General features: G+C 27.3%; 2 protein-coding genes across 2 annotated transcripts in view; one reads left to right on the forward strand and one right to left on the reverse strand.

Moving 5' to 3' along the window:
* Nucleotides 1-967, forward strand: part of LOC126893652 (retinoblastoma-binding protein 5 homolog) — a 71721-nt gene extending 70754 nt beyond the window's left edge. Inside the window, exon 11 of the mRNA XM_050664061.1 lies at nucleotides 952-967. The gene's annotated coding sequence lies outside the window, so the exon portion shown is untranslated. The remainder of the gene's footprint in view (nucleotides 1-951) is intronic.
* Nucleotides 952-23098, reverse strand: LOC126895181 (neuropathy target esterase sws-like). The gene is made up of 18 exons (XM_050666762.1): nucleotides 22941-23098; nucleotides 21910-22150; nucleotides 21505-21714; nucleotides 21313-21436; nucleotides 18587-18789; nucleotides 14818-15026; nucleotides 14531-14662; nucleotides 11171-11294; nucleotides 10952-11108; nucleotides 9888-10267; nucleotides 7020-7202; nucleotides 5888-6046; nucleotides 5716-5835; nucleotides 4893-5079; nucleotides 4676-4792; nucleotides 3797-4008; nucleotides 3583-3672; nucleotides 952-1099 (listed from the first exon to the last, which is right to left on the reverse strand). The coding sequence occupies exons 1-18, from the start codon at nucleotides 23054-23056 to the stop codon at nucleotides 1022-1024; spliced, it is 3042 nt and encodes a 1013-aa protein (XP_050522719.1). The 5' UTR covers nucleotides 23057-23098; the 3' UTR covers nucleotides 952-1021.

Genomic DNA, 23098 nt, shown 5'->3' on the forward strand with positions numbered 1-23098 from the left:
TCTATTACATGTTATAAAACATAATTTTTATTCAATACTTTGTATAAACTGCATGGCTGATACGTTTTATATACTACGTCGTATCCACCAAGTTGCATGTATCCACTGAATTTATTTCATATTTAAAAGACGCTATCGCCTGATATTTTTTCAACTCAATGGTTTAGGTCATGATTATAATTGTACATATTTATATCATACTTATATATTTATTAACGCTGTATAAAATTAGAATTTAAGACAATTTATTAACCATAGTAATCAGTTATATTATTATTTAAATCTATGATTCTTATGGAAATATAACTATGAGTATCCTAATTTAGTTATATGTCTTTTTAATCTACTATAAGTTCTTTTATCGTAAAGTCACAAAGCGATATTCTTTAATTAGTTAAGGAACCACCCGAACAGTAATATATAAATATTTCAAGTAACATGTAATAATTATAGTTATTTCTCTTCATTGTTTACATTTGAAAAATTTGAGGCGGTCACTTATACATCCTAAAAATTGTCTGTATTGTTATTTTTCTTAAAATTTTGGACAATAAATCGAACTTGCATGTGATTATTCATGTATGTATTTTTAATGTCGAATTCTATTATTCCTGACACTTAATTGTAAAATCCTGTTATCCCTTTCATCAATTTTTATTATTTAAAAAAATCACCAAATACTGGTATGATATGAATGTACCATTTTTTCCAATTTCAAGTTCTACTCTTCAATTCTATTTGTCCTTCTATCATATTAGACCTTTTACCAAATTTTATATACAAATTTTTTGTATTAAATTCTGACTCAAATAATTTGTTTTTTTTTAAATTATATTTAAAAATTAGGAGTTTTAGAAGTTAAAAAGAAATGATACAAATAATCTAACATTTATATAAAGTAACATATGATGGTATCATATGGCTCTATATATTAATTGTCCTAGCAACCATTATATTTTGATATAATTATGACGTACAAATATATTTACATCACATTATGATTTAAAGATATAATATATTTTTATTGTTTCTGAATTGGAATAATTCCAGCGACTTCCAAGTCTAAAAAATATTTTTTTCCATGTAGATAACCAACATCCTATAAAAATAAATTCTGTATAAACAAAGTTTATCTAAAAATTTTATTCAAATTATAACATCAAATAAATGTCTAGAGTCATCCAAATCCAAATTGTGACAGTGTACATAAAATAATATAGCTCAGAGAAATTATATAAATAAGAGATCATTTTAAAACAACCAAAAATTATGGATAAGTAAAAAATTTTTAGTCAATCTATCATATTAATCAATATATAACATATTGCTAATATATATATATTGATACGATCACATACAGGGCGATTTTTTTTATCATAACCCACTCAATTACTTACAGAATAAAAATAATTTAAACATTTTTTTTTCTTGGTTATCTTTAATTATACATTATTCTTGAATTATTAACTATATTTGAGTTTTAATGTAATATTAAATGGTATTTGAATTTTAATATAACTCTTTAATCGTTTATTAGATTTAAACATTTAAAGTTTCAAATTTTTGAGTTAATATACGTGTATAATACACAAGGGGTTTACAAATAGGTAGCTAATCGGTTTTTTATTATATCGTTGTTGCAGACACAGAGTGTTTATTGTAAATTAAGGCTATCAATAGACAGACTTTCTATATTGTGTATAACTTAAAAACTCAAACATTTTGTTAAATTCAAAATATTCCATGTTCCCATTTAAAAAAACAAAGTTGACACCCTTACAACGTATAAGGGATGAACTTAAAAAGTATCACATAGTTAATAATTCAAGAATAATGTGTAACTAAAGATAACCAAGAAAAAAAATGTTAAATTATATTTATTCTGTAAGTAATTGATCGGGTTATGATAAAAAAATCACTCTGTATAGTGCTCATATCTTTGTTCTTATAATTAACATAAACTGCCAACTTGACTTTAGGGCGTTAACTCAGTAACACAACAATATTGACAAGAATAGAAACTGCACACATATATTTTAGATATTCACGGTCAGCCTAATACAATACATACGGTCTAAACGCTATTTAACTCTGCAAGCACTTCAGGGGGTCTATTTTTGAATCGTCCGTTCAAGAACGTATACATTCAGATTTTATTTTATTTAAGTTTATATCGCGAACGTTGTTCGTAACGAATGAAATATCGAACGGATGACCATTTAGAACAATAAGAAGATTTGATCCTTATACTTACCTTTAATGTAAACATATGTACCTCTAATATAATTTTAAATTAACATCGTATTCATGTAATTATTATATTAATTAATAATATAAAAATAAATAAATAAAATAAAATTATAATATAAAATAAATGTAGCACTTTATTTTTAAAAGTTTAAAGTGCATTAATAATTTTTCAATTTAACATGTATGCAATTGTACATATATTTTTTTTTAGAATTTGTGTAATTAAATTATTTATATAATTTTGGAGAATTACTTAAGCTAAATTTACATAAAGTGAATTAAATTAACAAATTAAAAATGTATGTGTTAGTAATAAATTATTGTTTTTAAAAAGTAATATATTAACTAAAAATAAATATTTTAATATTAAAAATCAAGTCATATAAATGTAAAATTCAAAATATTTATTTGTTAAATTGCAATAAATTGCAAACAATCGTGAAACATAAACGTTCACCGAACAAACCTAAAAAGCGTATAACTAATAGAATAATAGAATTCGTTTGACGAACGGCGATTAAAAAATAGACCTCCAGATAATTACATATTTCTGTACATTACATATTATATCTATAGGATTCAGAATAATTATATTGCGCTATATGTTATAGCGCATTTTAAAATAACGTAGCAATAATTATATTCTGTGTAGTTAATGTAAGTACAAATTGAGTATCAAGTAAATGCCGAGTATAAATATGCTCATAACCAAATACCAAATAAAAGTCATGTGCTAAAAAGAAGCCGAGTACTCGATTTCTTTTTAAGTATTCCAAACATCTCTACTTAGCAGAGATCAGATTGGGCCTTAAAAAAATCAGTCTAATTCCAATATAAATGTAAAGTTTAGGACCGAGTCGACCTGATCCAAAAAAAAAATATAGATCAAGTCCAATCTGATCTGATATAATCAAAAAATAATACAATTGTAATTAAAAGTTTTTAACTATTTATGTTTTGTATATTAAATTATAATCTGAAAGAAAATAATCGTTTATTTGATTTTTTTTTTTTAATTTGCACAAATATAAACGATTCAATATCAATGTTTGATCGGACTCAATCCGACCCAGCTCGCTTCATTTTAAATTAAGCTTGGCCTGGTCCGATCCAAAACATAAAATAGTAGCCCGACGTGACATTTGGACCAGTCTAAATTCAGGTCATATGTCCAGCCTGAACTGGTCCATACTACTTAACAACCTCAAGCCATCTTCTAAACATTGACCAAGGTCACATTTTAGTTAAAAATAATACATGCTGGTTATATTACCAATTTGCCATTTAATTATAATGTTTTTTTTTATGCATATAATATATTTTTTATATTACCTTAATTTCATCAAAACTTGCAAACTGAAGTGTTGTGTATTTATCAATAGGTGGCCTTATATATTGACAGTAATCACTATTTTTTACCACCTTTGTTAAAAAATATATAACTTATATTTTTATTATATTATATATCATATTGAATAATGTAAAAAAATTTGTTTAATTTAGAGTCTATTAATCAAAATTCATTAAATCTTTAAATGGTGCTCACTTCAAGTTGTCGAACGCAAGAAACATAAGCTAATCTGGAATGAATATCTGCAATGCTAGGAACTTTAATTGGTTTAGAAAAAGGGTTAATTTTTTTCCATAATAACCAAAAACCTTGTAAACTATCCTTATAGTTAGTAAAATTTACATTATCTTGAGCTCCTACATCTATCGCAAGAATATATTTTGCTCCTAAGCTTCTCATAACATCAGCTATACAAATTAGATTTGAATTAATTTAATAGTTTTTTTTAATTATTAAGTGACAAATATATATATATGCTTTTTAACGTGAATTAATTTTTAATGTAAAGTACATACATCAAAATATTAGGTACATTAAAAATATGTATATAATTAAGAAACATAACAGAACAAGGATCATAGGCGAATTTAAAATAAAATAATTTCTGAGGTTGCTAAAGTAATTTTTTTCATCGCCCTATAAATATTTTTATATAATCTATTTATAATTTTCGAAATGTTTACTAGTTCTTTAGCTAGTAGACTGAGTCCCTAGCCCTCGCTCTATTGACGCTTATTGATTAAGAAATGTTAAAAATAAGCATTTTTAAATTATGATGAGGATAATTAAAATAGTAACAGCAAAATTAACGTACACCAAGAAATATTTGGATGTTATTTTAAACATAATAGTCTACGCTATAAAAAAATAGCAAATTGACGTAAATGAATAGCTCACTATTGGAAAATGTATTAATATGTCTAAATTACAGTTTTAATATATTGTTTTATAAAAATATATCATTGTTCCATCCGAAAAACTTAAAATAATACAAGATTCTCCTATATATTTTAAAATTTGTCCAATAAATTTAATATATAATTAAATAGTTATCCCTTTAATAAGTTAATTTACCAGGTAAATTATTTATGTAACCACCATCTAGTAATAAATGTCCATCAATTGGATCACACAACGGAGGCAAGTACCAGGACTGAGACATTGATGATCGGACATAACGCCACAATGATCCTATTTAATATTGTTCAGATAATATTTAAAATACTGAATAATTTATTCAGAATAATTTATTTAGATTTGATGATTAAATTAATAAACATTTTTACAGTACCGTGTGTGTGTATTCTCATTTCACTAGCAGTAATATCTGCCGTAACTGTAAAATATGGTAACCACAAATCTTCAATTTGTGTATCTCCAAATATAGACATCAAAGTAAAATTAAAATAGCGACCAGTGAATAATGATGTTAAAGGATAAGTTAAATCCATTAAAAATCTCCACCAATATGTCATGGTCTGCAATTTTTACAATGCAAAACAAAGGACTATTTTATTATTAATTTAAATAAGTAAGGAAATTGGTATGGTACAGTGAATCACATTACTGAGACTCTAAAAGTGGGTATTAATTAAAATATTTTCAAAGTTCATTCTTTGATCTAGTACTTGTGACTAAAACTTTATAAGGGGAGAAGGGACTGAATATTATTTGCTGTATTAATGAAGGTAGTAATTTACATTCTTATCCGCAACTGCTCAGCAATACCACGATAGGTTTTTGTGACCTTTACAAATACCACTTTATAATTTTTATCAAAATTTTATCTTTTTATATTGTGAACAATTATCAGTTCAAATTTTGTTAAGTAATAATTATAAAAATTATTATTATAAAAATTAGTAGTTTTCACGTAACTCAAAATTTAATGTTTTAAGAATAATTTTTTAAAATTAGAATTAGAGAGAAAAAAAATGTTATAATGATTTATTATACTATACGCAATAGTGAAACAAAAAATTAGAATAATATAAATAAATACAACAATTACATGTATTATTTGTTACTAAATTGATATGATATTAAATATTTTTTGTTTCTGCCTATCACAAATATTGTTTATTCTAAGCTGAATAATAAATTAATTTTTTTACTTTAGCCCATAATCTAGATTTTCGAATCATTTCTTCAACATCGTTTTCACTACAAAGTATGGCTCCCATAAATGCACCTATACTAACTCCTCCAACCATATCAATTGGAACCCCAGCTTCCTATCAAAATTTTTAGGTATATAAAATGATAACTTTATAATAATCAACTTACTTTAATTGCTTTTATCATTCCCATATGAGCAGCGCCTCTCGCACCACCACCTCCTAAAACTAATCCAACAGATGTACCTGTTAGCCATCTTGCTAGGCGAGAAAAATCTGAATGTATGTTGATTTTGACTTCAACCTCATTATTTTGATATATTTCTTTCTAAAAATACAATTTATTATTTAAATTTAGTAGGCTATTTTAGTAGGTTAATTTCTAATCCGACTATTATAAAAAATTATTTGGGAATAGTTCATACAGCGGCGTATTTATATGCAGGCAATATAGACAACTACCTATAGCGGCAAATAGTTGAAGGCCAACAAATTTATATTTTTTTGTTGTTAAAACATATTGACTTCTTAATAATTATCATAATCGTTTTCATTTATTGTGTATTTATGATATGTATATAAATAGTTACAAGAAATTTATTTTATGATTTATTAATAAACATTGATTTGTTTGAAATATTTTTAAATACTTTTTTTTTTTAAGAAGAATTAGTAGTGTTATGGCGAAAATATAAAAAAATGAGCCCCCTCCGTCATAACGTCAATTTTTAAATGCCTATAGGCGGAAAATATGTGAATACACTCTTGAGTACATAACATGTGCAATGATAAGAATAAGGAATATTATTATACTTTTTCGAAAAAATTGTTATCACAGCTCTACGAGTTATTTCAGAGTGCACTGAAAAAGAATTATTTTGGTATTTCACTAGTAACAGAGGTTGCATTACGCAGAATTATGATTTAGATTGTGAAATCTCAGACTCTTTTTTCGTTTTGATTTTTGCAAAAAAATTTTTTATTTATATCTTTCTTAGGACGAAACTCTGAAAACCTCATATATGATGATAGTCTATTTTCATATTAATGTTTCAATAGTTCAACAGAAAATAATGGGATAGTCAAGATTTTTTAATAATTAAAAAATCTTTATGATTGAAATTTTTTCACTATATCCTCATAGTCAAAAAATACTCGACTTAATTATATCGAGGAATACAACACTCTAAGACTGACAAATTGCTGAAATATTTAAAGATAGATATGTTCAATAAGCTAATAAATATGTTTAAGATGTGATTTGATTATTATAATTGCTTATGAGGTACTTTAATGCGTACAAGATGCGCCGTTGATAGTTCAGAAAAGAAATTAGTCGGACAACGTATATGATGATGAGAAGATATCCAATTTCGTATACTTAACCAAGCTACAGTATTATTTGTCAATTTTACATCTTCTTTGTGTAACAAAACCAATTCTTTTTGTATACGCGATGTTAAGTATTCCAGTTCTCTTTCATACTTTAAACAAAAAAAGACATAACATTAATTCACAATTCATATTAAAATTCTAAACTTCTAACTAAGTAATTATATTTTTGTGTTAAAAAAATGAGAAGAAAAAAACTAGACACATCAGTAGCATGGAATTGTGATGATTCAAAAGTAAATCAACAAAAAGTACATCTAGATATAAATTCAACTATAAATCGTGGCCTGGACTAATTTCTAATAAAATTAAAAATAAATTATTCTTAATAAATACACTTAAAAATGAACTACATGTGTATTAATACCTAAATTAAGTAATAACATTCATTTTTTAATTAGTTAATTTATATAAAACTTAAAATTTCCATATAACTATATGTTAATTTTAAAAAGCGCCTAATAAAAAATTATAAATTTTTCGTAAGGAACTTTTCATTTTCAAGCTCTTGTACAAGATCTTGTATCTTGTATTATATAAATAAGTATAATTTATAATATGATTTTTAGGTTAAAAACATACGTTATACTAGGGTGACAATTTTTAGGAAAAAAAGAGACAGTTAATTATACCCTTTCCTCCCTAAAAGAATTATACCTGGTTGGTTATACGGGCTGTCCTTACAGGTAGGCCATTATATTCTGGTAGAAGTACCCGACTACGCCGAGCACGATATTTGTCGTGTAAAAGTAATATGACTCCAAAAGCAGATTACCAGAAAAATAGTCCCACTTGTAAATTAAGTAGTAGTCAAAAAAATAATATTATGACTAGAAAATATTTGGGTGTATTCTCAATTATGGTTCATAGACGAAAGAAAACTTCCGTGCAATCATTGAAAATTGAAAACAACATAAACTAATACAAAAATGACATACGTAAAGTAAAATCATATTCCTAATAAAAATTATGAGCGTAGAAAAAAGTTTGGGCGTAATTTTTTTTAATTTAAAAAAAAATGTTTAAAATCGGACATCGTTGATTATTTTTTCTATTATATTACCACTATTTTATTACTTTTTAAAACAATTTTTCCACTCTATAATTTTAACTTGTACGACATGAACTACATAATTATAGTCATCAAATAACTTATCCTCGTTCACATTTCAATCCAAGTTGATTTTTTTATTAATAAATAAATGTTTAATGCTTTCTTGAATGTCTGCCCAAGCAAGAATATCTAACGAAAATAAACAGAGTCCAACGAAAATGTTTAATGGTTCAAAATGGCAACTCCATTTTTCCACATAAGATAGGAAAATACTATAAAAATCATCAACTGTTCTTCTATAAAATAATTTTTTCTTTAAAATCTTCAATAAGTAAAGCTAATTTTGATATAAAAAAATTTTGATTTTGTCTGTTCCTTATTTTTTTACATACCATATCCAACTCTTCATATACTTCACTCGGTAAAGTATTGTCACTTTTAATTATCGTTATTGTAACACACACTACTTTCAGTTGACTTTGAATAAAATATAACCATACAATAGAAACGGGGTTATCGAAAAACTAGACAAAATATCCGCGATTTCACCTTGTGATTTTGTAAATTCTAATACTACGATTTTTACTCCCTCTTGTGGATTAAAATATTGAATAATTATTGGTGAAAGTTTTAGATTTTTATAATTTAATGTATCTACTATATAATGTTCCAAATTTAATATTTTTTATTCTTCCAAAATTTGTTGCATTGCAAAAGGAGCGATTATTTTTGACACAATCATTCATATTTCGTTCAAGTACATTATAATTTTTTATAAAAAATATTTTTTATAAGTGAGGACGTACAATACATACATCGAAAAGAATGGTTGTGCATAATAGTATGAAATGCAAACATACCTTCTCTGCCCAATACGTTTGCTTTCATTCGATTGCCTAGATTGCCCTTTAATTTTAATAAATGACATTAATTTGTCCAATTTAGATCTACTTGACACTACCAATAAATGTTTTTTTTTTGTAAGTTCTGTTTGATATCTGATAACCCTTTATGTTCTACTGAGAATACAGATTTACACACGGTACACCAAACTTTTCCTATTTCATCAAATTCTCTTAAAAAAGAAAACTGCGTCTTCAATGTTGTATTGAAACTACACCGTCTCTTGGGCATATTAAATATTATTCTTTAAGGTTTGGAACAAAAATGAATTTAGCACAGTAAAACAATTACAGTATACGATCGATTAGTACGACACTATAAAACAAATCCAAAACATAAATACGCCTTCGCGAGATGATCAACTGTCAGTGTTCACCAACAAATAGCAATTATTACCGATGAACGTCTACGAAACGAAAGGACCACCCCAGACAATGTGAAAATATTTGTCATTCGGATTTAGATTAAACAAATATAAATCATATTATTTAATACCATTGTTTGTAAATAATGTAGTAATTCGCAATTGATAGTACGTAGTGCACGTGCCATATAATTTGTCATATGCTCATCACTAATTTTATTGTTCATCGTCATTGGGCACTCGATATTGTTTTCAAACATTAAGTGTTTCATATTTATTTGAGAAATTAAATTTTTATAATATGAAGTTAATATTAAATAATATAAGTATGGAAGGACTATTTTCTAAAAACGGGATAAATAGTGTCCCGTTTGTATTTTGTCAGGACAATGGGTCATGATTATCAAAAAAGGGACAATTCCGTTTTAAGTGGGACGTTGGTCACCCTTTCCTTACCTTTCCTATATTAGGCGGTTTGTCTCCGACGACAACAAGTAAAATACAATCGGCTTGCCGAATGCAACGTTGGGTCCACGAAGAAAGCATGTTGTCACATTGGTACAAAACTATTTTGTAATGATCTTCTTGGTGTGCTAACCAATTAGATAAACGATATTCATTACTATATTCAAAGATATTAGATCCTAAAGTGTTTTTTATGAATTCTGAATTTAATCTTAAAGTAGGACCAATTAAACACAGTGAATTGAACAGTTCATGTGTAAAACTATTTATAGGAACTTCTTCGAATAAGGGAAAAATCACTATATTTGAAAAATTGTTCCGAGATGGCCGAGTATCTAAAGTCTTACTAACTGTGTTTTTTTTCCACGTACCTAAAAGTGTATAAAAATAGATTATATTGGCATTCAAGCTTTTAAAAATCAAAAACTATGATACATGTAACACTATAGTTTTAAAGAAACTGACTTATAATTGAGTATTAAATCCATAAACATTAAAAATTAGCGCAAAAAATTCAAATAGAATACTGTCAAATGTTAAACATCTATTATTATTTTTTAGCATGAAATGACTGCCACGTAATTCAATTGCCCCAATTGTAGGTATTTTTGTATGAAAATAAATGGAAAATAAACAATTTTAATTGATTTTCTCTAAATTGGAAGATGTTAATTGCATCAATAGTAATTTTTGCGCATTATTTCTTAATTTATTTATATTCTATTAAGTTTTACAATTGTTTACTACGATACATAAAATAAATTAATTCAAATGCACTCTGTTAATTATAATTTAGTGTACGGCAAAAAAAAAATTGCCAGCGTTACACGGAAATATTTTTAACTTTAGATAAAACTGTGTTATTATCTGAATCAGTTGGGTATCCATTGAAGACTATTCAGACCTTCCTTCATGAACATAAAATCATAGTAGCGGGGGTAATGGAAAGATCAATCTCTCTACTATTCTGCGTTCTAAAAACTTTCTGAACCCCATACAAAATATTTGAATACGTCTTTGATCTCAATTCATTCATTTTTTCAGGTTGGCCTTACCTAAAATTGCGTGACTGAGATGATTATGAATTGTTGATCCAACTCCGGGAAATCTTATTTTTATGGCATTAAATAAGCCTTTTGGAATTTTTGTAAGTTCTGAATCTCTAACAGCTAATACTGTAGTACTCCGAAACTTAAGTGTACTGATTTCGACCTAATGATTAAAACAATTAGAAATATGTTTTATTAATAGTATTTTTGGTAAAAAAAATATACTATGCCAATGATATCCCCTTTCCCATATTCAGCAATCAGCTCTTTTTTTCCATTTTCGTGAGTTATTACTGATCGCAATCTTCCACTCAAAAGTATATAAATACTATCTAATTCTTCGCCTTGTCTAATAAATTCAATAAATATCATTATATATTTGTATAAAGTAAAATTATATATTATGTTTAATAAATTTTAGAAATTATCAAAAAAATTAAATCAAATTAAATTAAAAAAACTTAAGATATTCAAAAACATAAATTTTTCTATACAACATTGTGTAATTATACACACATTCAATGTGTATATAATAATTGGGGTTCGTCATCGATATCGTTATTTCAATTCAACATCAATATCACCGACTTCTTTTGTTTTTTTTTTCACTAAATCGATTATTTTTGAAATATTTCGATGATCAAAATAATTCTTTATAAAAAAAACTGCTTGAATTTTGGTCACTTTGTTATAAAATATATATTATTTGATATTAGGACAAAAACTGTACGTGATAATCTTGCTAACATTTTTCATACTAATTATACTTTGAAATTGAGTCGTCCAGTTGCAGAACTGCGTATGTCCATTTTCAACCAAAATCGATATTTTGTCATTTTTTTTTTTTTTTGTTTGAACATTATTGATTTCTTGTACAAATTCTCAAGCATGAAAATGCAGTATTTAAATGTAAATGTCCTGTTTAAATTTTAATTTAAAATTTGAATACAGTTGCAAAACAGACTAAGTTCATTGGTATTCGGATACCAAAAAGTAGTATCTCCCGAGTAATATAATACTGTTGCAAAACGGAGTAAATTCCTATTCATTGGTTCCTTGTGTACAAGAACACAGTTACAAAAGTCAGTATAGGTACTAGGTAAGTTCCTGATCAGAGTGCCTATTATTCCAGAAAAGTGTAAGTATACAATTTTACGGTTTGCCAAGGTACATCAAAATCAAAACAATTAAAAGAAAATACGTTTACGGTTAGAAACAGATTATAAAAAAGGATCTAATGAAATCGCATAATTTGTTTATCATTGTTTAAAAAAACACTAATTTAATGAATAATATCCACACTATTCGACTGTTTTCTGATGGATGTGGAGAACTAAACAAAAATCAAATTATGTTGTTCATGCTTTCAAAATTCTTACTGGAATGTCCTTGCCACAACAAAAATATTAATTATTTTTATCCTATAGTGAGACACTCATTTATTCCACCACACCGCATATTTGGACGTTTAGAAAAACAATTTTAAAAAATTGCATGCATGACAAGCATTAATGATTACTTAACAATTTTGGAAACAGTTGGCACAGTTTTCAATGTTTTTTCTACAAATTTCTGTAAAGTATATGATTAGAAGTCATCACGTCTAAACATTTTAAAACCACTTGCAAATTGTTGTTTTAAATTCGCGCCTTCTAAACGAATAATATTATCAAAATCCAAACAAAATAATATTTAAATAAGAGGAGAGCCAAATTACAATTAAAATAATAACTAAGAAAAAGGCTTATGTAATCGTGGAAAAAGTTTAACATCAATGAAGCTTAACATATTAAATAAAGGTGTTCAAATAAATACAGCAAAAAATACTGATGTAGACAATTTACTGAAGAAACATTTTGGATGTGACTGGAAAAATTTACCAGATCTCGAATACTATAAGACTGTAATAACTATGAACAATGAGAAAAATGAACAACATAATGAATCAGATTTCGGCGACATCAATGAAGAGGACCGCAGAATTTGATTAAAAAAAAACATTATTATGATTGTCATATTATTATCCTGTATTGTTTAAAAAAAGTTTAAAAGTTATTTTGATTGTTAAGTTATTATTTTTTATCGGTTAAAAAAATTTTAAAAAATTAGTTTTTATTATTTCAAAAGTAATTAAGTCTGTATTTTAGTTTTAAAAAAAGTATGTCCAAATTAAAATATTAATTATTTAAAAAACTATTTATCCACGATTTTTATAGTTCACATAATAATAAAATTGTATTTTTTTGAAGTACCTGTAAAAAAAAGGTTGCGATTTATAAAAAATTAAATAAAATATCAGTTTTTCGTCGTTTGTGAAAACTTTGTGTGTTTGGACATACGTCCTTTTGCAACTGGACGACTCAAGTATCGAATTGAGATAAGACAAAAATGACATTTATTGGTACAAAATTCTATTCTTAGATTATGATTTTTTTTATTATGACATTGTTTTTATTCCTATTTTTAACAAAACACGATAAAAGTTAGGTATGAGGAAAATTAGAAAAGGAAATTTCAGAATTATAAGATATACAGCAACAAACGGGTTTTTTCCAATATCGATTTTCATATGATATTGATTTATTATAAGATCGGGAAAATTTCTTTTCCAATAATGTGACATAATATCGCTGAACTTCGATACGATATCGATGTCCAAAAAGTATATCGTTGACAAACCATGATGATAATTATACCGATTATTTTAAGCTATTTCTTTATTTAATATCGGATAGTTAATAAGAAATTTCGTTTCACAAATAATTACTCGAGTTAAAATAAAAATAGATAAAAAATTACTTTTAAAACAATTCTTCAGTTACCACGCCTTCTATTGGGTGTTGAACGTAAAGGCGCCATTTACTGATTTAAAATTTTTGCTTATTTAATTGAAAATTGATTAAAATTCTCAAATAACAGGATTTTAGTTTTTTTTTTTTTTATATAAATTTCATATATAATTGTTAGCACAAATAGGTACAATTGGGGATGTTTCTTTAAGTCTCGAGTCAATGCCCCTTCACATAAATGAATTAAATCATAAAAATGTACATAGTTTTATATAATCTGATATATTTTTGGAAGAATTATAATTTTAATGACTTTATTTTTTGTTTGCTCTAAAATCTACTACAATTCAAAAATCGTTATTTATCAGGGGTAAAATTTGACAAAAAATTTTCTAAGTCCTCATATTAAAAATTTCAACACCTAACAATTTTTTTTTATCCGCTATCAAAATATTTTTATACTACAATAAATGTAATTTTCTAAATTCGGATAGGGATAAACCCCCTAGATGTACATATGTTGACACTACTAGACTTTTAAAGACTTCATAGTAATAATTAATAAATGTTTACTTCAGCTCTATTCAGTCTCCTATATTTTGAGAACCTAAATTAACAATTCGCAATATTTTTTGTTAATTATCTTACTTATCTATTTTTAAAAATCAACTGCGATAGAAAAGTGTTAACATTTTAGATATGTTTTGAAATTTAAAAAAAAAAAAAGCTTAATGAAGTTAATAAATTATAACTTTTAAAAATGTTAATTAAGTTAACATAACTTAGATATATCAACCTGTAAATAGCACGTCCACTTTCAACAAATAACCAATCCAGTGCAAAATCAACTTGACGCATAAAAGGTGAAAGTTGAGAAATTACTGTATTTGCAATGGGTAAAATAATTTGCGGAACACTTTGCACTATTCTGTAGCATATAACTGATTATATTCCAAAATAATTTCAAAATTTTAGTTAATAGTTTAAATGATAACTAGAAAATTACTATATGACATTGAAGTATGAGAATTTTTCATTTATTCTACATTAAATACATTCAATTTAGTACATTTAATAACTTACGCGTATAATTCATTTTTCGATAAAACAGCAATAACACTAGATTCAATGGTTTTAAATGTTAAGAATCCTTCTTCTTTTGTTAGAAAAGATAAGCCTCCAATTATATCACCTGGCTTTATAGATAATATATGAATCGATGATAATCTGTCGTAATCGACTTTTCGAGAGACAGAAAGAGACCCATTTAATAACAATATCAATGCAGCTTCCTATACATACATATGTTGATATATAAATATATCAACGTTTATTTATTACAATGATTTTAAGTTTAATTACAAAAGAATCACTAAAGAAAGTTTTAAAATAAAATAAGAGAATAACTTTAAATATTTCTTCATCCTCATGCTAAAAATGTTCAAGTATAAAAAAAATGACTAACAAGTAAGGCAAAATGCATCATCACCCAATAATCCCAATTTCCTACTTTATGATTTTAGCACAAACTATATGAATATAGTTAATGGTACTAAATGAATGAAATAATTATTTGAAATTATATAAATAATTTCAAATTCATAATTAAAGGAGTTTATTAACTTAACCAAGTTTATAAAATAAATTTAAACGAAAATATATCTTAATACGATTAACTTTTAGCGGTTGTAAAGAAATAAGTTGTCTATATTATGAATTATTGTAGATTTTGTAAATTTAGATAAAACACAAAAATTCTAGCTTTGATGCGAAGCTTGAAAAGTATAATTTTTAATATGTATTTATTTTTGTTTTTATGTTTGTCGCCACTTTTTCTCAGCTATCACCGGGCTGACTTCTTTCAACAAAATATCTAAATAACACGAATTGTAATTAGTTGGATACAATGCCTTCAAACATTAAAAAAATGTCCTTCTTTACCCGTAAATGTGAGAAATCCACTAAAAAAATACTATTTTAAAAATCGGTAAAATTCTACTTTTTTAAAAAAAATGTCCTTAAAAACTGTCATAATTATTTGAAAAAACGCATCAAGACAATTTTCTTTTTTATAAATACTTTAGGTATTTCCTTTACATTTGCTATATATATTTTTAAATTAAATCATTTACCTGCCCACTGAAAAAGATTCAAAATAGCAACTTTTGATCAAAAATTTTACTTTTTCTATTATGTTCAGAATATATTTTGTTCTTCAAATATGTTAAATTGGGATATATTACATACTATAAGTTAAAAAAAAAAACAATTTGTCTCGAAGACTTATCTTCGATATGAAAATGGCTAATATCATATTTATTTTTTGGTTTTTATATTGCTATAATTTTTTGAAAAATGTATGATTTATTACAATGTTTTTGTTTTAAGTGGTATATACATATCCTTATTATCTGACATACTTTTTTTACTTCAATATAAAATACTGTATAAAAAGAGAAGTTACAGTGATGGGGTGACCGATTATCATATAAATTAAATAAATGAAATAATAATATAAATTTTAATAATTTTTTTAATGTTAACCACTTAATTTCTCTTAAAATAAAGATTCTTTAATATTTTAAATATTTTAATATTAATAATTTTTAATATTCGTTGAAATATATTCTTTGTGCTTTGATACACCAAAGGTTGTGGTCTTAGTACCGTTCAAAGCATTTTTTGTACAGATGACTTTTAGTTTGACAGTTACACTTTTTTAATATATTCAATCGTCTGAAAACGCCTTCCTTTCGTGTTTTTATTATGAATGGGAACACAAAAAAGTCCGTGGGAGACACATCTGGGATGTAGAGGAGAAAGCAATGCAATTCCATGCTTAGCCAGGTAAGGGTATAAAGAAACGCTATGTGAGTGCACACCTTGCACATACCCAATTTTTCCATCACAATTTTTTGAACGCTGTAGTTGGTAAGATTCAACTCTTTACTCATCTTCTGGATACATGCCCGTAGGTCAATATTCAAAAATTTACAAACGTGTCAACATTTTCGACAGTTTTTGATGTCGAAGGTCTCACTGAGCGTGGTTTGTCTTCGTCGTCCTACCGGCCATATTTGAATGCCTTAAGCTATTCATAAATTTAATAGAACATTATCTCCGTAAACTTGAAAAAATAATGTTTACACAAACACCAATGTTAACTCAATCGCTGATCACAGCGCACTGATATGAATTGTGATTAAAAAGAATGGTCTGACGCACATTTCCCCCCACCACTTATTTTTTTTCGAAGCGGAGCACCAGCAATTCGGTGACTTTTCATCGCTCTTTGTATAACTATTTTAAAAAAACCCAGCACAGGAGGGTCGTGGCACAGTGGTGACGTGGCATAGTTGGATTAAGTATAATGATATCCGACAGTGATTAAAATCACTATCAAAAAAAAAACGCTTCGATGCAAATCTTTAGATAGTGTTAATTTTAAAAAATTTGTGGATTATTCCAAAAGCTACATGATCTGCTAGTTCCTTATTAATATCATGATTAAAATAAAGTATGTCAAATGAAAAAGGGATAATTAAAAAATATTATTTCTCATAAAAAAATTATGTTGATCCATACACTTTTCAATATGTTATAGCATTATAAAGTAAAAAATAAAATAAAATCGAGAATTTTCACACAAAAATAACATTCGGTAGCCATTTTCACCGTGAAGACAAAATAAAGTCCGAAATTTTTTTTTTTCATAATAAAGTGTATTACATTAGCTTTAATTTAAGATATGTATAAAAGTGTCAGACTTTCCGGAACACTTTCAAAATTTAAGTTGAAAAAGTAAATTTTTTGTGATAAAGATGTCATTTTGAATCCCCCCCTATAGGCAGGTAAAAAGTCAGATTTATAAAAATAATATACCAAATGATAGGTAAAGACATCGTGCATCTATGAAAAAAAGAGTTATATTGATCCATACATCTTTCAAAAAGTTATACCATTATAAAGTTAAAAATATAAAAAAGAATTTTTTTACAAAAATCGTATTTTTTTTATTAACTTTGATGTCTTCTTTTCACCATGAAAATAAAATAAAGTCCGAAATTTTTTTTTCCATAATAAAGTATATTACATAAGCTTTAATTTAAGATATATACAGGGTGTTCAGTAAGTCAGGAAACGGGTTTCTATTGTTCTCATTATTTGTAACATAAAAAATTATTATTATAAATTATTAATTATAAATTTATTGTAATATAAAAAAAAATACCAAATAAAAGGTAATGATATCATAAATCTATATAAAAAAAAATTATATTGATTCGGTTATTTTTAAAAAAGTTATAGCAATTTTAAGTAAAAAAAATTGAAAAAATTCGAAAATTAGCGATTTTTAAATTTGTAATTTTTCTGGAGGTTTCCCCTATTTACGGGGAACGAGGGAAACACCCCCCGTATACAAGGAAATATAATTTTTATCATTTCTCCGTTAAATTTACAATTATAAATTATTCATCATCAATTTCATACTAAATTTAATTACTATAATAAGTCCCTTCAAAAAATTAAACACTATTTACAGATTTGCCACGGAGTGTTTTCGAAAAGATTTGCATCATTGTTAGATATCATCTATACTTGCCCCTTCTGTATCGCAACCCCACTGTGCTGGGTTTTTACAATTAACATTTTTTTCAAAATTATATATTTAATTGGCATAAGGTGGTGATTTATTTTTAACTTTGATAAAAAATGTTAGTTGACTATCATCACTAAAATGTCATAACACAATAAATAAATTACTAAATAGAAATCATCATCGATTCTTTATTAATAATTTAAATATAAATTTACTTTTTAAATATATAAAAATAAAAATAAATATTCTCACCGAGTAAAAATTCTCGTGCATCAGATGGGTATTTTTAGAAACATAATAAATTTTAATTTTTTCTTCTAAAAATTTGTCATCTATCAATTCCAGTTTTTTAACAAACATATCAATTGCTATTTTAAGGTACCATTCACTAGTTTTTGTAGTTGAATTATTTTTATTAGTATTGAGTAGAAATAATTCACTTGTTGAATTTTTCTCTAAAACATGTTATTATACGTACATTTTAATTTTAATTCTGATTTTTTTTAATTGATTATATAAATAATGCAACATATAATATATACTTTGTTAATATCCCAAGTATAAATTTATCCAATAAATAGAGTTCATGCGAACTTGAAGAGCTAAATTTAATACGCCTTATTGTAGAAAAAAACCTATATTAATACTTACAAATATTTCATAATATAATCTCATTTTCTATTAAAAACGTACTTATTTAAATTTATTGGTAATAGAATCCATAAAATCATAATTTTAATTTATTCTAAATTAATGATTGTTACTATTTTACCCAATGGAAGGGGATAATAATACTCTGACAGTCATAGAGGCGACTAATGAGGTTGCATCAGGTCGTCAGACGGTGTAAAATTTTGTCAAAATGTATGAAGAGTTCTTAATAGAACTCAGGCAGATTATATAATTTCGGATATACGCAGAGACAACAAGTAAGAGGAAATAAAGTAGTTAGAGACGGAGAAAAACTAAAGAATAAAGTGTATAATACCAGTTAAACAACTTTTGTGGTATCTGTTTCACCAGTCATATGTACAGTCCTATCCAACGCTTGTAGTGTCAACAGTGTCATCACTCCGCTCTAGGATAAAAGAGTGGATTGAATATAAACGCTTGTGTAAAGAAGCCAAGTATGTAGTAGGTATGCCGAAGTTTAAGAAGTATGCTGAGGTGTATGATAGGCTAGGAATAAAGAAAGGTAAAAGAGAAGTCTATAAACTTGCAAAAGTAAGAGAAAACGATCTAAAGATTAACAAAATGTAAGGTGAATAAAAAGTGATGATGAGTAGGTGCTAATGAGCGAAGATGATGTGAAAAAATGGGTATTTTGAAAAATTATTGAATGAGGAATATTGAAGAGAGACATAAAGTTCTTCCGTGGAACAAGACTGGGACTGCTGGATTTCATTAGTGGGAAAGATGTTTGATAAGGCTGTGACATCAAACCGTAAGGCAACCTACCACCTAGGTGAAAGCAACATCGAAACCAAATCCCTTGGCGGCAGGTAAAACGCAGGAAAAAGGTTAAAGCCTACAATCCCTTTGAGAGAATGGTGCAGGAGGCAGATCGTGAGAACCTAATGTCACGTTGCGTCTCTGTGCTAAAGGAAGGGAACGACAACGCGGCTAACCGTGTCGTAAATGCCGGTAGACTCGCTTTCAGCGAGATCTTATCTCGGCACAAAAGTAATCCTACTCTTGTATCCGCAGGTATGGGTCAAAGAGATGCAGTCGAGGCATATGACTATGGCCTCTGGCTGGCAAGTTAGGAAGCACACCCGACGAGGGACCTGACCCACCCAAGCCGGCTTGTTTGGCTGACCTGGCCGAAGATGAATCATTGCGAGACAAGAGAAACGAAGTGTCCCAAACAGTGGATGGAGTTGGGAAGGTCACCTTGGGACCTTGTACGACCTGGAGCAAACCCACACTGAAAGAGGATCTCCCTACTGTCGATTCGTCGACGTAAACGGAGTTCCTGGAGGTTGCGGGTAACGAACGAACTCCAGTGAGTGTAGGTGGTACGCTTTCTATACCCCTAGCCTCTACTTTATCAAATGAGGTGAAGAAGCGGAGAAAGAGTAAGAGGAGGAAGGGTGCGGCAAGTGCGATTGCGCTGAAAAGCTGTTCGGGCCCGTCGGATGGGACAGTGGTGATGCCTCTTACTCCCGGTGAAATTTCCCCAGCGACGGTGCCTCCGGGCAGACCGCCACCGTCAACAACTTGGTCCGAGGTGGTCCGTTGTAATATACGGGAGAAGCAATAGCCCCAAACCCCATGCCCCTTGCAGTCGCGAGTGGACCAATTGTGAACGCGTTGAGGACGAAGGCCCCTCGCACTCAGGCGGTCATAATCGGTCCGCTAAAGGAGAACCTAAAGTATGCCATGGTCATCAAAAAGGCCAAACCCAACCTAAAGGCTATAGGCCGGTGTGATACGATTACGAGTGGGATGGAGCACATGCAGGATCCGGGTCCTGAAGGACAAGGGACGGGAAGTCGACGACAGAGCCAGTTTTTTGTATGAGACAACTAATAGTAAAACCAGTTATAATGTATGATTCAGAGTGTTGAGCGGTTAACGAGAAACTAGAGTAGAGAATCAATGTAGCAGAAATGAGAATGCTTGGATGGATGAGTGGAGTAACTAGAAAATATAGGATAAGGAACGAACATAATAGAGGGAGTATATGCATAGTATCAATTATAGATAAGACGAGAGAAAATAGATTTAGATGGTTTAGTCATGTTACGAGGAGAGAGGAATCGGAAGCTGTTATAGAAGTTAATAACAGTTATAGAAATGAATGTTGAAGAGGAAGACCAAAAAAGAGATGGGAGATTTTATTAAATACAATATAAAGACTATTGATGTGTGTGTCTACTAGTATCTTTTTATCGTGTTCGGTTCTGAACTTAATAAATAAATAAATAAAATATATTAAAGTCTTTAGTAATAAGTAAAAATATAAATGTGTTAAATATTTTGGTATAAAGGATAAGGGTGACTGTCCTCAAGTAGTTGAGATAAAGGTGAGGAAAAAGAAGAAAAATTATTGTTACCAGAAGTTGGATTTACAAAACTTTCTTCATAAACGTCTGCATCCTATAACAAAAGATAAATCATTTCAGATTTATATAAAACGATAATACATTTTCTTAATAAACACTAACAATTTGAGTTGATTCGACTGAAAGACCTAAATGTTGATAAAGGGCTGTAAATGTTACTCGTTGTAAACGAACCATGCTGATTTGAATAATTTGAAATAAAGAACTTGGATATTCTTTTAAAACTTTTAAAAACGAAGCTACAGGTAATCGTATTATTGTACTATCATAAACAGCTCTCGCACTTATAGTTTGAAGTGGTTTTGTATGACCCTAGGTAATTTCATATAAATTAATAAATTCAACAATATAATGAAATAATTAAATTTGATATAATACAGCAAAATTAAAAAAATTACAGCCTAATGAGTCTGTAATTTTTTTTTATATAACCTAAATTATGATCAAAACTTAAGCCTAGTAAAAAACATTCACATATTGTTAAAAATAAGAAATTACTATACTCACAGTTAGGACATCAACAAAACTCAATAATGAAATAATACTATCTCCTGCTTTTACCAATCTCAGTGGAGTAGTACTACCATCCACTAATGTGATATTTAAAGTAACTAAACCATCTTTAATGATAAAAACATTTTCATCTAGATCGCCAATTTTAAATAAATACATCCCAGCACGAACGCTAATGATTTCCGTTTGCTGGCATAATTTGAAAAATATTGGTTTAGTAAATTGACCGAAAATCCTACGAAAAATAGTAAATAATTTGTGATTAATTAATCACCATTCCAATTTTCATTTTTATTATTATACAGAGTATTCAGTAAGTAAGGAAACAGGTCAATTGTTATAAACAATAGAAATCCGTTTCCTTATTTACTAAACACTCTGTATAACACTTAAATGCAAATGAAATGTTCAAAAAATATAAGATTTTTATGATTGTATTTTATTTTTATTAACTGCTATAAATAATATTTATATTTAATACAGTTAAAATTTCTATTAAAAATTAATTAAGTTAAATCCAAAAAAACGATAATTGATTACGTATGGCTGTTTAATTAAGAAATAAATAAAATTAACTCAACAAAAAAATATAATAAGAGGATCCCGCATATTTCAGAAACGATGTTTTTACCGTTACAAACTGATATCGTTTGTTCATTCCAAAAAAAATGTCTTGCTTTATTCACGTGCATTTCAATTTATAAAAAGAAAGAGCATACAAAAAATAAAAAGTTTTACGTTTATCGGAATCAAACTATTATTAATTAATATTAAAGACTATCATTCAAGATTTTGAAATTAATTACTTTAAACGATCTTAGACTAGACTGGAAATATTACAGGAGTTTTATATGGAGACTTAATTCTAAAAATTTAAGAAAAATAAATATTTTTACAAAAATTTGATAATTTATTAATAAATTATAATTCTAGTAACCTCCCAATAAAAATTATTAAATGATAATAATGGTTTTACAATAAGATTATATGTTTGATTATCTTTAAAGCTTATAATATTTACTGACCGGATACTTTGTAATATAAAAAAAAAATCTGGTAAAGTATTTTCTCCGTCTTTTAAAATTATATCTTCTTCTAAATACTTAGCAGGATGTTCCATTGCCTTAAATTTTAAAATCATAAAAACAATTAAAGTTATGTATTTCACATTTAATTAATAATA

The sequence above is a fragment of the Daktulosphaira vitifoliae genome, unplaced genomic scaffold, assembly GCF_025091365.1.
Source record: "Daktulosphaira vitifoliae isolate Bord-2020 unplaced genomic scaffold, ASM2509136v1 Scaffold_1, whole genome shotgun sequence".
Classification (NCBI taxonomy): Eukaryota; Metazoa; Arthropoda; class Insecta; order Hemiptera; family Phylloxeridae; genus Daktulosphaira; species Daktulosphaira vitifoliae.

What these genes read in the sequence shown, in the direction of transcription:
- LOC126895181 (XM_050666762.1), bottom strand. Translation starts at nt 23,056, where the DNA reads ATGATTTTAAAATTTAAGGCAATGGAACATCCTGCTAAGTATTTAGAA. An exon ending in TCGAAAAATGAATTATACGC is followed by an intron (nt 14,663 to 14,817) that starts GTAAGTTATTAA and finishes TATATGCTACAG; the next exon opens with AATAGTGCAAAGTGTTCCGC. An exon ending in TCTCAGTCACGCAATTTTAG is followed by an intron (nt 10,268 to 10,951) that starts GTAAGGCCAACC and finishes ATACACTTTTAG; the next exon opens with GTACGTGGAAAAAAAACACA.